Below are 14,412 nucleotides of genomic sequence, written 5' to 3' on the forward strand. Positions count from 1 at the left end.
TGAGATCCTTTATTAATCTCTGTCCCTTTTCTGCAGTACATTTGGACTCTAGCACCTCTGGTTTCTCATTCATATGAGGTGGAATGATCACAAAAGGTGTGGAAGTATGGACAAGCACACACAATCTAGCACACACACAAAGTATTATAAGGTTAAACAAAGTTTCTTTGGGAATCTTCCAAACTGCCAGACTCAGAACCTTAACCATGAAGTGCAGCTTCCATGGTCTGACCATGGAGGGCAAGGGTCAAAGCTGAGCCTTCTCAGAGGCTCAGACAAAGCAGTGGACAGCATACCCAGGTGCGCATGGAAGATAGGGCAGTCCATCGGAACCTGCAGAGGACACCTGGCACCACAACAGAGGATAGAGGTCAGAGCAAATCAATCAACTACCCCAGCCAAGTGTTGGCAGTGAAAATCGGGGCAAACGGAGACTCTAAGGTGGACCATGTCAACCAGTGGATTCTGCAGTAATTTCATTGTTCTTGGAATGGCAAGACTGGCAAAAATTCAGAATTGTTGAACTATCAAAACCACTTGAACAGGACCCTTGGAGCATCAGGGGCCTGGGATGGATGGGAGGCTGGGTGGGGCATCTCCCTTTATCTCCCACTGTGCCTCAGATACAGGGAGGAAAAAAGCAATAATGTGGAAGCAATAGTCTTACCCACTTTTCTATAGTCCTTGACCCTTTGTGCCCTAATCAACTACGTAAAACTTGTCAAAATAAAGCAATGTCAAAATAAAAAAAAAGGTATGCACAACAATGAAGCAAAATTCTGGAGAAAGTCAAGACAGAAATGTTTCTTATAACAGCTTTTGTCTGCCCTTTCAGGAAATCTGTGGTTTGAACTCTGGTCGTCTTTGACTGGCTTGTGATGTAAAAGAGGGCATAGCTAGCAGGTGGTCTCCTCTTAAAGGAATTAAAAGTGAAATGATTGCTTGGGACATCAGAGAAGTAAGGTGGCCATGCTACAAAAGCCTCTGGAACCCAATACCTGATCAAGGTACGCTTCGTCTTAGTCTATGTGGAATCTTCATGCAAGAAATCTACACAAAAGTGCTGAACTTCCAGCCACTGACAATGAGTTAAAAGCACATGTACAATGCACTATGGACCAATAAGTAACAGGATGAAGCAGTGACTTAGGCCACAGAGTAAAGACACTGCAATTTAGTGTCCATGATACTCGTCTTCATGTACATAACTATGTATGGAGAGTCAAGAAAAGTTTACGCAAACCCAGTTCCTACTATCATAAAGGGCATGCCAAACACTGAAGTGAAGCAACTGAAATTCAGAATGAGATCTTTGAGCTACTGATGAGAACCAAATTCATTAAACTTCACAATGTCCTGAGCTGAACTGCTCCCTGCACTCTATCACAACCATCATTTCTGTCCTGATGCTGAGAATAGAATGCACCTGACATTCCCAGGTGCCTCTACCATCTCCCTCAGCACATAACAAGCTGTGCTCAGTCTCTGCCAAGGCAGGACCCAGGGTGAGGGCTCCACTGCTCCGCTTCTTTCTGCCATCAAGTGATGTCTCACATCTTTGATTCTGGGCTGGAAAATAGACAGACTCAGGACTTGTCCTCCTCATGCATGTGCTCAAAATGCTGCAGGTCACAGCATAGCACTGCCAGATTTCCATTGGCAAAGTCAAGGTCTCCAAACACTGGTTTGTTATCACAGGTCCCTGGAGGCTCAGTGCCCAGAGCTCCTCATTATCCAGTAGGTCCAGAGTGTCGCAGTCTCTGAGGACTGGCTGATAATGATGGAGGAAGGAATGGGGAAAGTCAGTGTCCCTGAGACCAAGACATAAGGCAGTTCATCTGTGCTGCTTTGCTGCTAGCTTCCAAGTGCAGAATCTTGGCTTAAAATTCAGACTTTTCATTTTGAAGTTTGACTTTATGTCTGTCAATGGATTGAATTCAATAGTGAAAATAATACTGATTCAGATTTTCTATTCCAAGAACCCAATACCATTTTCTGTTTCTTTCTCTCATCTCATTGGTCTTAAAAGATAGCTTCTGGTTTCATTTCCAAAGCACTTGCTTGCATTAGTATTTGATGTCTTCGAAACTTACGGCTTTTGGTAATTTGAATGAATCTTCACTTACAAACTGTGTCTCCACACAAAGTACTGTAATATATTAAAATTGACTTCTGTGTTTTAATTTTATACTTGACATTCATACATTATAAATAATAAAAGCCACTAGTTTTAAAAGTATGCCAAAATGTAATTAAAACTTCACAGTATGCATTTTCTATGAAATTTGAAAGAATCCACGTATGTGAAATTAGTCCCTTGTTCCGGTTATAAAGTGTGATATAAATGCCCTGGCTTAATCTTCCTGCCCTGGCAATGAATCAGTGTGAAAGGAATAAATCTTTCCATTATCTCTTGATTTCCCCCATGAACCAAACTATCTCATCTATTCTGCTCACCAGCATGTGAGGAAGAAAAAGTTCCACAGCTCTCCCTCAGTTTCTACACCAAACAGAACTCACTGGGCTGGTCTCCCTTAGTGAGGAACATCACTGGGAAATGAGTGTTTAGCCCTGTGCGTGTCCTGTGAGCAGTGAATGCTGAGGCTCTCACACCGGGACTCGACCTTCCAAATCCCATGATTCTGGGAATGTACACAGACTTAGGAATTTTCCCAGAATGGTATGGCAGATTTCTTCCTCTTTTCTTCTTACAAGATGTTTATATAAAGAAAATGAATCAGACAAAGCAGATTTAGGAGCACAGTGTAACTTCCCAACCACTCTCCCTCCTACCCATATTCCGCATCCTCCACTGTGGGCCATCCGCCACTGCTTACCTAGGAACATTAGCAAGGAACTTAATTGCAGTAGAGCAGCTGGAAGTCAAAGTGGTGGCATTTTTTGTTTGTTTTTTTTTCTTAATTGTTACAATGCATTTTTTTTGTTGTTGTTTCACCTCACAATCACAGGCTTAGCACTCTGTCAAGGAAAGGATTTAACATATAACCAGACTACCTAGATTGTTTTGTTTCACTAATCCCATCTGTTGGTCCAAACCCCTAACTCACCCAACTATTGGTGCTAGAGAGGGCCAGAGCCAACTTCTGGAAAATAGAACCTGGGTCTCCCACACAGAGTAGAAAGACCAAAATACTATAACCATCCTCTGCTGCAGAAAGTGGGGTTAGAAGCAGAGCTGGAACTCCAACCAGAATCCTGTGTATGGGACACATATGTACCAAAAGGCTTTTTGATCATGGTGCTAAATGCCTGCCACTGAGAGAAACATTCTGAATACCCATATGCACAGGCTAATAATTGTTTAATATATTTACCTGTTATTTGAAAGTTGGAATGAAATTACAGGTAGAAGTAGGGGGGGCCATCTTTGTCTAGATGTTTCCATCTGTAGTCCATGCCTAAAATACCTACAATTTCCTTGGATGCCCAGCCCTTGAGGCAAGAGCTGCTTCAGGCTCTTCCATGTGTGTCTGGGGGCCAAACAACTTGGGCCATCTTCCACTGCTTACCCAGGAACATTAGCAAGGAACTTAATTGCAGTACAGCAGCTGGAAGTCAAAGCGGTGACATAAATATTAACAAAAGCACCAGCCCTCATAGGATGATAATGATTCTTGTGTGTTCTCCAACACCTGAAGCATTCAAGTCTGTCAGCACCACAAGATTGGCCATGCATCCACTTCCTTTCAGCTTATACGCACCAGCAAAACCACTGTTTTCCCAGCCAAATGTGTCTCTACACAGATATATCTGCTTCACGATGTATCCACAGTCATGAATGCTGGAAAACTGACTCTTGTTTAACAACTTCCACTGAATCTGTAAAGATCACAGCATTTGTAACCATTCTAAGTCCAAGTTCAAACATGATTTCAGTTGCTTTGGATTGAAGTACTATTGGGCCCAGGATAATAGCCTAGTGGCTAAAGTATTTGCCTCACACACATCAGGATCCCATATGTGCTCCGAATCTAATCCTTGGGGTCCTTGGGGCCTTGATTTCCATCCAGCTCCCTGCTTGTGGCCTGGGAAAGAAGTCAAGGACAGCACAAAGCCTTGGGATCCCGAACCCGCATAGGAGACCCAGAAGAGGCCCTGGGCTCCTGGCTTCGGATTGGCACAGCTCCAGCCATTGTGGTCACTTGGGGAGTGAATCATCACAGGTATCATATAGATAACTTATTTTCATCAGGAAAAATGCACAAAAATGATGATAATTAAAGTAACAATAGCTCAAACTGAAAAAAAAAAACAAATTCTGGAGCTGAAACAAAAAAAATAACAAAATAACAAAATCAGACTACAATACAGTATTCAGTGTACAATTCTGCCCATTGCAAGTGTTGAGTTTTTGAATTCCCAAAGCATTTATTTACTAACAGCTCTTTTTGCTTTTCAACATTTTATTGCAGAATCACTTAAAATTCATAAAAACTTGTGGGACTGAAAAGGTTCTCATATCCCCTCACCCAATTTATTATTTTACTTTCAATTTATGAGTCACAAATAACCAAGTATACACAACTTTTATTTATTCCATCCTTCCCAAATTCCTGTAACCAATATCCTGTGCTCAGAATTTTCTTTCTTTGTTTCTTTATTTTTCTCTTTATTGTTATTATTTTACAATATATTTATATAGGCACTGGAATTTCTCTTACTCCCTCCCCAAGTCCCCTAACACCCTCACTGAGTAACCCTATATTATTACTATTGTATAGTTCTTCATAAACACTCATATGTCTGTCTTTGCAGGCATGGACAATGGCAGAAACCAGCATCCAATGTCAAGATATAGTAAACAGTTTTATTGGAAGTCGATGTTTGATTCGCCTCCCTCCCTCCCGCTCTTTCACAGTGCCTGTAAAATAAAATAAATAAAACAATTATATATATTTTTTAATTCTCACATAGGTCTTAGTATTAATTCAAAAATAAGACTCTCTGGCACGAAGGACATGGTCTTTGAGTTGGTCATTGTTTCAGGTGGATCAGTAAAAAGCAGTGGTACCCTAGGTTCACACTGAAAACCAGCACAAACAAGTTACATTCACAATGTATAGGGAAAGTACTTACAATTTATGCAAGTTGGAAACTCTAAGAAGACCCAAACCATGGGTAGACATCTGTGCAGGATACCTGGATCATCACTTACAAACTAGAAAGATCCATAGGTGTAATAGTATGTCATTATATGATACTTTCCATGGATCAAAAATCTTTTATTCTTCCCCGGTAAAAAGATCAAAAGAGTAATATTCAGAAACAGAATCGCAGTATACAAGAGCATCACACATGCTGTCAACAGGTAGGTGAGAATCGGAGGTCTACGATATTGATTTTCTCTTTCCTCCTCCGATACAAAGGCATGGCACAGGGACCCCAACTGCACTGCTGAGGAGCCTCCTCATGGCTCTCTTCATGTCCTGGTTTCTCAGGCTGTAGATAAAGGGGTTCAGCATGGGGGTGACCACAGTGTACACCAGTGAGGCCACAGCACGCTTCAAAGCTGAAAGTGAGAAAGTTGAACTGAGAAATACACCAATGCCTGTTGCATAAAATAAACAAACCACTGTCAGGTGAGAGCCACAGGTGGAGAAGGCTTTGTACCTGCCACCTGGTGATGGGACCCTCAGAATGGAGGAGACAATTTTAGAGTAAGAGAAGAAGATCCCTGACATAGGGAGGAAGCCATACATGATTCCAATGAGATATATGACTATGTCACTGCTGAGGTTGTCAGAGCAATTAAGGTTGAGAAGTTGAGATGGGTCACAGAAGAAATTAGGAATCTCCACTCTGCTGAAGCAACTAACCCTCAGGACCACCAAACTCTGCATCAGGGAATCCAAAAGGCTAGCCATAAATGACAGCAAAAGTAGGAAGCCACAGCGGTGAGGGTTCATGATGATGTGGTAATGCAGGGGGTGACAGATGGCAACAAACCGGTCATAGGCCATCACCAACAGGAGGACATCATCCATGCTTCCAAAGAGGATGAAAACGAACATCTGAGTCAGGCAGCCATCATAGGAGATGACTGTGCTGTGTGTGAGGATGTCCACAATCATCTTGGGAACCGTGGTGGAGGTGAATCCCACGTCAGCCATGGACAGGCTGCAGAGGAAGAAGTACATGGGTGTGTGCAGGTGAGAGTCTGAGGTGACAGCCAGGATGATGAGCAGGTTCCCGAGCACTGTGAGCAGGTACATGGAGAGGAAGAGTCCCATGAGGAGGGGCTGCAGTTCTGGGTCCTCGGAGAAGCTCATGAGATGGAATTCTGAGACACAAGTGTGGTTTTGCGTTTCTATATAATCTGCACTCCTTCAGGAAAAGAAAATAGTGTTGGTGAAAGGAAAACCAGGTCACTTCAGTTGCATATATTTGTAATTCAACCTGACCTGTTTTCATCACAGGAGAAATTTTAAGGTATATATTATTCCCGGAATTTGCAGAAAAAATAAGTACATAAGATTTAAAATTTATCATTTTACATAGATGTGTATTCTTCATCACATGATTTCAGGCATAGGGACCCTAAAATAGAGCAAACAACTCTAAGAAGACAGAAAAACAAGTCCCTTCTCTCTCTGCAAAGAAAATGCAATTCAAGAGAATGAAGCACCTTAAAAACACCTAATACTATGGGCCTGGCGGCATGGCCTAGTGGCTAAGGGCCTCGCCTTGAATGCACCGGGATCCCATATGGGCGCCGGTTCTATCCCGGCAGCCTTGCTTCCCTTCCCATCCAGCTCCCTGCCTGTGGCCCAGGATAGCCGTCAAGGACAACCCAAAGCTTTGGGACCCTGTACCCGTTTGGGAGACCCGGAAGAGGCTCCTGGCTTCAGATCGGCATAGCATCGGCCATTGCGCTCACTTGGGGAATGAATCATTGGACAGAAGATCTTCCTCTCTGTCTCTCCTCTCTGTATATCCGCCTTTCCAATAAAAAAATAATAAAAATCAATCTTTAAAAAAAAAGGAGTATAACATTAGTCTACTCTACACCTATAAATTGTTTAGAAATGCTAAAGTCTTTTAAAATGCCTGCAATTTGGAGCCAGCTTTGTGCCATCAATGATCAAGTGACTGCCTGAAATGGTTGCAGACTGTGTCAGTTCCAGTTTTTGCTTTTCTAGCTTCTCCATTTTCAATACAGTGCCCAGAAACAAGCCTGGAAGAGAAGGAAGTTATATCACATAGTCTGGTGTCCCTGCCACCGATATGGGCATCCCAGAGGAAGCTCCAGCTGTGGCCATTGCAGCTTTATGGGACGGGGACTGGAAATGGAAGATTGATTGTTTATTGCTCTCTCTCTCTCTAATCTTGCTTCAAGAAAAATTTAAAATATCTGAACTGCATCTTTCCTAAATACATTCAAAATATTTTTTTCGTACTTCATATCTGACCAGATAGTACAATTTTATAGGTTTGTGGATCAGAAAGCCTTATAATTTTAACATTGAGTTGCAGGGAAGGTCCAAGACCGGAATGGATTCCCAGCCTACCTATACATGATGAAGAATCTTTTCACATCCCCACTTCTGCATTTATAATTGTAGTTCTCTCCTGTTCACTACTAAAGACAAATACAGGTCATCGTTTTATCATCTCACATTGCTATTACATCAAGGAAGAAATACAAAACACAGAATCCAAAAATATATGTAAAAGCACTTGAGTAGTTTATGAATCTGTGTATCATTGTTTACTTTAGAGGCCTTGGGAAGTAGGCTTTTGTAACTTTTTAACTCATTTTATTCATTTTTCATTTTACTTCCATTTAATTTAAGACAGAAAAACCTACCTTCTGTCCTTTGATTAATCTCCTAAATGCTCACAACAGTTGGTACTGGTACAACCTGAAACCAGAAACCAGCAATTCTAGCCTGATCTCCCATGTAATGGCAGGAACTCAATACTTGGAACAAAATATGCTTCCTACCAGGATAGGGCTTCACTAACAAATTTGATCACAGTGGGTAGTGGACACTTGAATTGGCTACTCAGAAACGGGCCAGGCTTCACCTACTGCAGCACAATTCATTCTTTCATGTCAAAACTGGTTTATGAGGGTCTGAAGAGTTCTCTTTAAAAGTTACCTTCAAAGCATTTAGAGCTCATCTGAGCAGTGCACCACAGTTTTGTTCAACGTAGTGTTGCAATCTGATAATGCCACTGTCAGTGATTCCAGCATCTTTATGGCCACTGGTTTGAGTTGAATGTTGGCTCCTCTCTATTCCAGCTCCTTGTTTGTCTGCCTGGGAAAGCATCTGAAAGTGGCCCATGTCTTGAGCCACTGTATACACACATACAGGAGACCTAGAGGATCTCCTGTCTCCTAACTTTGGAGCTCCCCAGTTCCATTCATTTTGGCCCTTCGGGGAGTGTAGTCCATGAATGGAAAAGCTCTCTCTCTCTCTCTCTTTTGCTCTCTCTTGCTCTCTCATTTTCACTCTCTGAAACTCTGTCTTGTGTGCTTTCAGTACATACATTTCTTTCAAACCCTCTGTCTGTTCCAACATCACCAGAGATAGAAAATCATTGAACTTATTATGTTCACAATGTTTTCAGAATCTCTATGTCTCTGTTCGTGTCGTATTCGTAAAATGGTCTAAAAGTTATGTGCATGGAATTGTTTAAAGTTGTAAATTAATATGGCATGCAGTCTTGCTATTCAGCAGCTGATTCCCTGTCCTAGCAAGAAACCATAACTGTTAGCATTGGACATTCCTGCAGAGGATGAAGGTGCTGACAGCAAACACCCAAGGGGTTTCAGACACACTGACTATGGCCGAAGATCATGAGCCATGGGTGGCTATGCTCAGTAGGAACAGAGATTTTTGCTTTTGATGCTTGGTCTGTGCCAACAACCTAATGTGCTTGGGAAATCAAAAGCAAAACAACAAAGCCATTCTCAAAATACACAAGTTAACATGCGTCAGGTAATATTTACACTCTAAAAACTGCTGTACAAATTGAATAAAACTGTGAGTTTATTTTAACATAAAAATAGATTTGGCACGAAAAATTATTTCATGGCATGTGGCAAATGTACTAAATAGAAAACATGTCATTTAGATTTTGGAAATGTTTGCACCAAAGTAGTCCAAACTTCTCCCATTTCCCATGAAGGTACTAGGGTGCTCAACAACAACACATCCTGGTGTGTGCAAGGACAGTTTATGTTTAGCTATATTCCATTCCTACTAGCATGAAAGAAATCCCATTAGGAAACAAAATCCATGTGAGAGGGAAGAAAACTAAGGATGAGTTCTTGGTTCTCACCTGTAAGATCCACGACCATAAACTTCACAACATCTTGAGCCTAAATGCTGCCTAATGGTTCTCTGCCCTCTGCCACAGCTAGCATTTTTGTGTCCATGATGGGAAAGCAATGAATTTGATAATCCACAATGCTCCTGTCTCCCTCCGCACTTACCAGGCTGTGCTGAGTCTCAGCTGAGGCATATTCCAGGATGAGGGTTCTTCTTCTACTTGTCTTCCCACCATGCAGTGGCGCCTCACATTTCTCTACTCAGGATTGGAGACTCAGGCCATGACCTTCTCATGCAGGTCCTTAAATGTAGTGGTTAATAGCACAGTGCTTTAATATCTCCATTGTCAAAGCCAAGGTCTGAAGGTGCTGGCTCATTATTTACCCTTGAAGGACACTTGAGGGCTCAGCGCCCAGAGCTCCTCATTAGCCAGCAGGTCCAAGATGTCCCAGTCTCTGAGGACTGGCTGAAATTGATGGAGGAAGGAATGGAAAAAAGAAAGTATACCTGGGAGTTTGACACAAGAAGATCCCCTGTGTTCCTTCACTGCTGCTTCCAAATGCAGGCTGTAGACATCACACTCACAGAGCTGGCTTTTAATTTCAACTCAATATGTGATTATTTGTGCTGTTCGATACACTGATTAATCATGACATTAAGGGAGAATGACACTGTACCAATAGTCTGATATCATTTCCATTTTCTCACCATCATTATTGTCTAAGGACAGCTTTCTCTATTATTTCCAAAGCGGTTGCTTGAGATGAGACTTGATGTCTGGGCAACTGAGATATTGACAGAATGACTCCTCGTTTCTGAGCAGTGTCCCCTCAAATTACATTGGCACCGTGGAATGATTCACTTTTACATATTTATTCTTTTTTTAAAGATTTATTTTTATTATTTTTTATTGCAAAAGAGGATATACAGAGAGGAGAGACAGAGAGGAAGATCTTCCGTCCGATGATTCACTCCCCAAGTGAGCGCAACGGCCGATGCTATGCCGATCCGAAGCCAGGAGCCTCTTCTGGGTCTCCCACGCGGGAGCAGGGTCCCAAAGCCTTGGGCTGTCCTTGACTGCTCTCCTGGGCCACAGGCAGGGAGCTGAATGGGAAGCGGGGCTGCCGGGATAGAACCGGTGGCCATATGGGATCCTGGGCATGCAAGGCGAGGACCTTAACCACTGCGCCACCGCACCGGGCCCACATATTTATTCTTGATTTTATACTTTAATTTAGTAGTTTAGGAGGAGCAAAACACAGAGAATATGCTGTTCAAATTTAAAGGATAATTGATTTTATAAGACAATTACCATGAAATGTGAAATATGGGTGCCAGTTCTAATCCTAGTGGCCCAGCTTCTCATTCAGCTCCCAGCCTGGGAAAGCAGTTGAGGATGGCCCAAAGCCTTGGGATCTTGCACTCACGTTTAAGACCTGGAGGAGCTCCTGGCTCCTGGCTTTGGATTGGATCAGCCCTGGCTGTTGTGGTACCTTGACCACAAGCGGAGCACTTTAGATCTTCAGGCTTGGGATGTGGGAGTCCTAACATATTAAAGACACAGTGGTCCAGAATCAGAAGTCCAAGTAAAAGTTTATTGAAAGCTTTCCTTATACTCATTTTATCTGGTTCTCTAAAAAACCTTTAAAAGCAAACTTGGGAATATTTTGGCTTCATGGACACCTGCTCTTCTACTCAGTGAGACAGAGTGTACACAGTGTGGTAGTTACACATTCAAAACAGTACTAAAGGACATCCTGCTTCTTGTGAACTTGTATAAGTCTCAGTTGTTTTCCAAGCAGAAAAGGAAGCAGAAAAGGGGTGGGGGCGGTAGGGTGTGGGGCAGTATGGCTGAGAACATGGTGGCAGAGCTGTCACCCAGGCAATGTATTAAACAGCCATTCTTGTGCCTGATTGCAGACCTTTCTAAAGGCCAAAGGCACTCCCAAGGTCATTGCCCAGTTATTAGGGCTCCGCCTGCATTCCTCCAACTTCCTCATGGCTACAAATACGTATGAATTATGAAGAGTATGTAAGCTTTAAAGACATAGGAAGATTTGCTCATTTAATAGGATGTCTAGATCATCAATAAACCACGGCCATCTGCATAGGTATAAGAGGATTGGGTATGCAGTGGCTACAATATACTAATAATCTATGGTGTGCCTTGTAAGAATAACCAAAAGATGCACTATTCAAAAACAGGATCTAGAGATCACAACATTCTTACATATCATGTACTAAGGGACATGAGACTTGGGGGTCTAGTTTGTTGATTTTGATGCATTTTCCCGCCTGCAATTCAAACACACACTACAGAGTCTGAGATGACAGTCTGTGTTCAAGACCATGTGTCTCACCCTCTTCATGTCTCTGTTCCTCAGCTTGCAGATAAAGGAACTGAGTATGAGTGTGGTCCCAACATACACCACATAGGCCATGGCACCCTTCCAGCAGAAACTGAGAAAGTTGACTTAAAAAACACATCTGTTCCATAAAATAAGCAAACTACCGTCAAGTGAGAGCCACAGGTGGAGAAGGCTTTGTAACTGCCACCCATTGATGGGACCCTCAACACTGAGAGGACAATTTCATCGTAATAGTAAAAGATCCATGACATAGGGACAAAACCCTATATGAAGCCACTAAGATACATGACTATGCCACGGCTGAAGCAATTCAGGATGAGAAGTTGAGAGGGATTACAGAACAATTTAGAAATCTCTACTCCCTCAGAGCAAGTAACTTTTACACCATCAAATTATGAAGCAAAGACTATCTAAGGCTGGCCACAAAGGACAGGAAAACTAAGAAGCCACAGAGGCAAGGGGCTCATGAAGTCCTGGTAATACAGGGGATGAGTGGTCATAGGCCATCACGGTCAGCAGCAATCATCCATACATGCGAAGAGGACAAACACAGACATCTGAGTCAGGCAGCCAGCATAGGAAAAGGTGAATGTCCACAATCATTTCGGATACTGTGGTAGAGATCAATCCCCAATCAGCCAAGGACAGGCTGCAAAGGAAGAAGTACATAGGAGTGTGCAAGTGGGAGTCTGTGGTGACAGCCAGGATGATGAGCAGGTTCCCGAGCACCGTGATCAGGGATATGGATGGGAACAATCCCAAGAGGAGGGGCTGCAGCTCTGGATCCTCTGATAGTCCAAAGAGTTCAAATTCTCAGACATGTGTGAGGTTTTGTGTTTCCAAATTACCCAGATTCCTTCAAGAAAAGAAAGCTGTATTTTGGGAAAAGAGAAGAAAAGCCAGCACACAGCAGTTGCATATATTTTCGATCCAAACTCTTAGGAAGAACTCTAAGGTTTCAAAGAAAATTTCAAAGAAAAATATTCACTGCATATATGGAAAATTATAATTTTACATAAATGTATTTTCTCCAAACTGAAGACTTCTAGCATCTTCACATTTAGCAACCGTGAAAATGAGACCAACAACTGTAAAAAGACAGAATATGGATTGCCTTTCTTCCTTTAAGTGTGATAGCATTCTCATTCACAAAAATGAAGCAACTCAAATGCTCCTTAGTTTGTTCTATGATGAGGATAAATAAGCTTGACTTAGACTATTTAAAAATACTCTATATGGGCTAGCACTGTCTTATCTGACCATCAAATAATGCTTGATTTTCACAACAGGAACATATCGTTGCCTGTCAGGATTTCGTCGTTCTTGTGTTTTCTCATTTACACCCAACGTCTCTTTTTTTTTTTTTTTTTGTGGAACCATCAAATTATTTTATTTCAAAAATATACAAGTGAATATAAACTATACTGTGTCACACTATGAAAATAACATTTCCTATGACTATGGTATTGGCATAGAGAGATATAAATAAACTGAATTGAACAGAGAGCCCAGAAATAAGCCAACACATATTTAGCCAACGTCTCTTTAATTGAGAAGCATACACAAGGAAGCAAAAAGTGAGAGGGACTGAACCCCATCCACTGCTTCACAGCCCATGTTGGCAGGATGCTGAGTCATGAGTGGGAGCACATCCTAGCCACTGTACTACGACTCAGCAATCTTGCCAACACGGGCTGTTTAAAGCACTACTGATGGCACATGTAGTTGGGGACCTGCTAATCAAGCAAGAGATTAATTGAGTTTCAGATAGCAGCCTATGTGTTTGTCCTGCCACAGGCACTGTAGGCATTTAGGGAGTGAAGCAGTGGATGGGGGCAAATTCAGACCCTGCAGTGTGGGAGTAGCAAGTCCTAACCACTCTGCTATGTTCCCATGCCTGTTTCTCTCTGAAAATAATTGATTATCTAACTTTTGCCTTCATCTTTGGTGGATTTTAAATGCATTAAGTGAGCTTAAATTTAACAAAATCATGTTCTGCACGTAGCAATAATGAACTCTGACAATTATTTAGAAATAATGAATTGTAAAAAAATATATATTTATTGGGCCCTAGCAGCTGAAGTCCTCACCTTGAATGTACTGGGATCGCATATGGGCACTGGTTTGTATCCTGGCAGCCCCACTTCCCATTAAGACCCCTTCTTTTATACTGGGAAAGCAGTTGAGGACAGCCTAAAGCCTTGGGACCCTGCACCCGCGTGGGAGACCCGGAAGAGCTTCTGGCTCCTGCCTTCAGATTGGCTCAGCACCGGCCATTGCGGTCACTTGCAGAGTGAATCATTAGATAGATCTTTCTCTCTGTCTCTCCTCTCTGTATATTAGCCTTTCCAATAAAAATAAATAAATCTTTAAAAAATAATAATGAATGTTAAAAATTAAATAATATATTTATTATTATTTTTTAAAGATTTATTTAGGAGAAACAGAAAGATCTTAGGTCAGATGATTCACTCCCCAAGTGACTGCAATGGCTGGTACTCGCCAATCTGGAGCCAGGAGCCAGGAGCTTTTCCAGGTCTCCTATGCAGGTGCAGGGTCCCAAGGCTTTGAGTCATCCTCGACTGCTTTCCCAGACCACAAGCAGGAGCTGGATGGAAAGTAGGGGTACTGGGATTAGAACCGGCGTCCATAAAAGATCCTGGCGTGAGCAAGACCAGGATTTTAACCACTACGCTATCATGCCGGGCCCAATATTTATTTTTTTTTACTTGAAAGTCAGATAC

At 42.2% G+C, this 14,412-nt stretch overlaps 1 protein-coding gene across 1 annotated transcript; it reads right to left on the reverse strand.

The window, feature by feature from the left end:
- Positions 1 to 5,348: 5,348 nt before the first annotated feature.
- On the reverse strand, positions 5,349 to 6,329 carry LOC121171835 (olfactory receptor 18-like). The gene has a single exon (XM_041003558.1). It carries the CDS (start codon positions 6,288 to 6,290, stop codon positions 5,349 to 5,351), a length of 942 nt encoding a protein of 313 aa, XP_040859492.1. The 5' UTR covers positions 6,291 to 6,329.
- Between the last annotated feature and the right edge of the window lie 8,083 nt (positions 6,330 to 14,412).

Source organism: Ochotona curzoniae, unplaced genomic scaffold (assembly GCF_017591425.1).
Source record: "Ochotona curzoniae isolate NIBS_2020 unplaced genomic scaffold, NIBS_Ocur_1.0 scaffold_274, whole genome shotgun sequence".
Classification (NCBI taxonomy): Eukaryota; Metazoa; Chordata; class Mammalia; order Lagomorpha; family Ochotonidae; genus Ochotona; species Ochotona curzoniae.

What these genes read in the sequence shown, in the direction of transcription:
- LOC121171835 (XM_041003558.1), bottom strand. Translation starts at nt 6,290, where the DNA reads ATGAGCTTCTCCGAGGACCCAGAACTGCAGCCCCTCCTCATGGGACTC.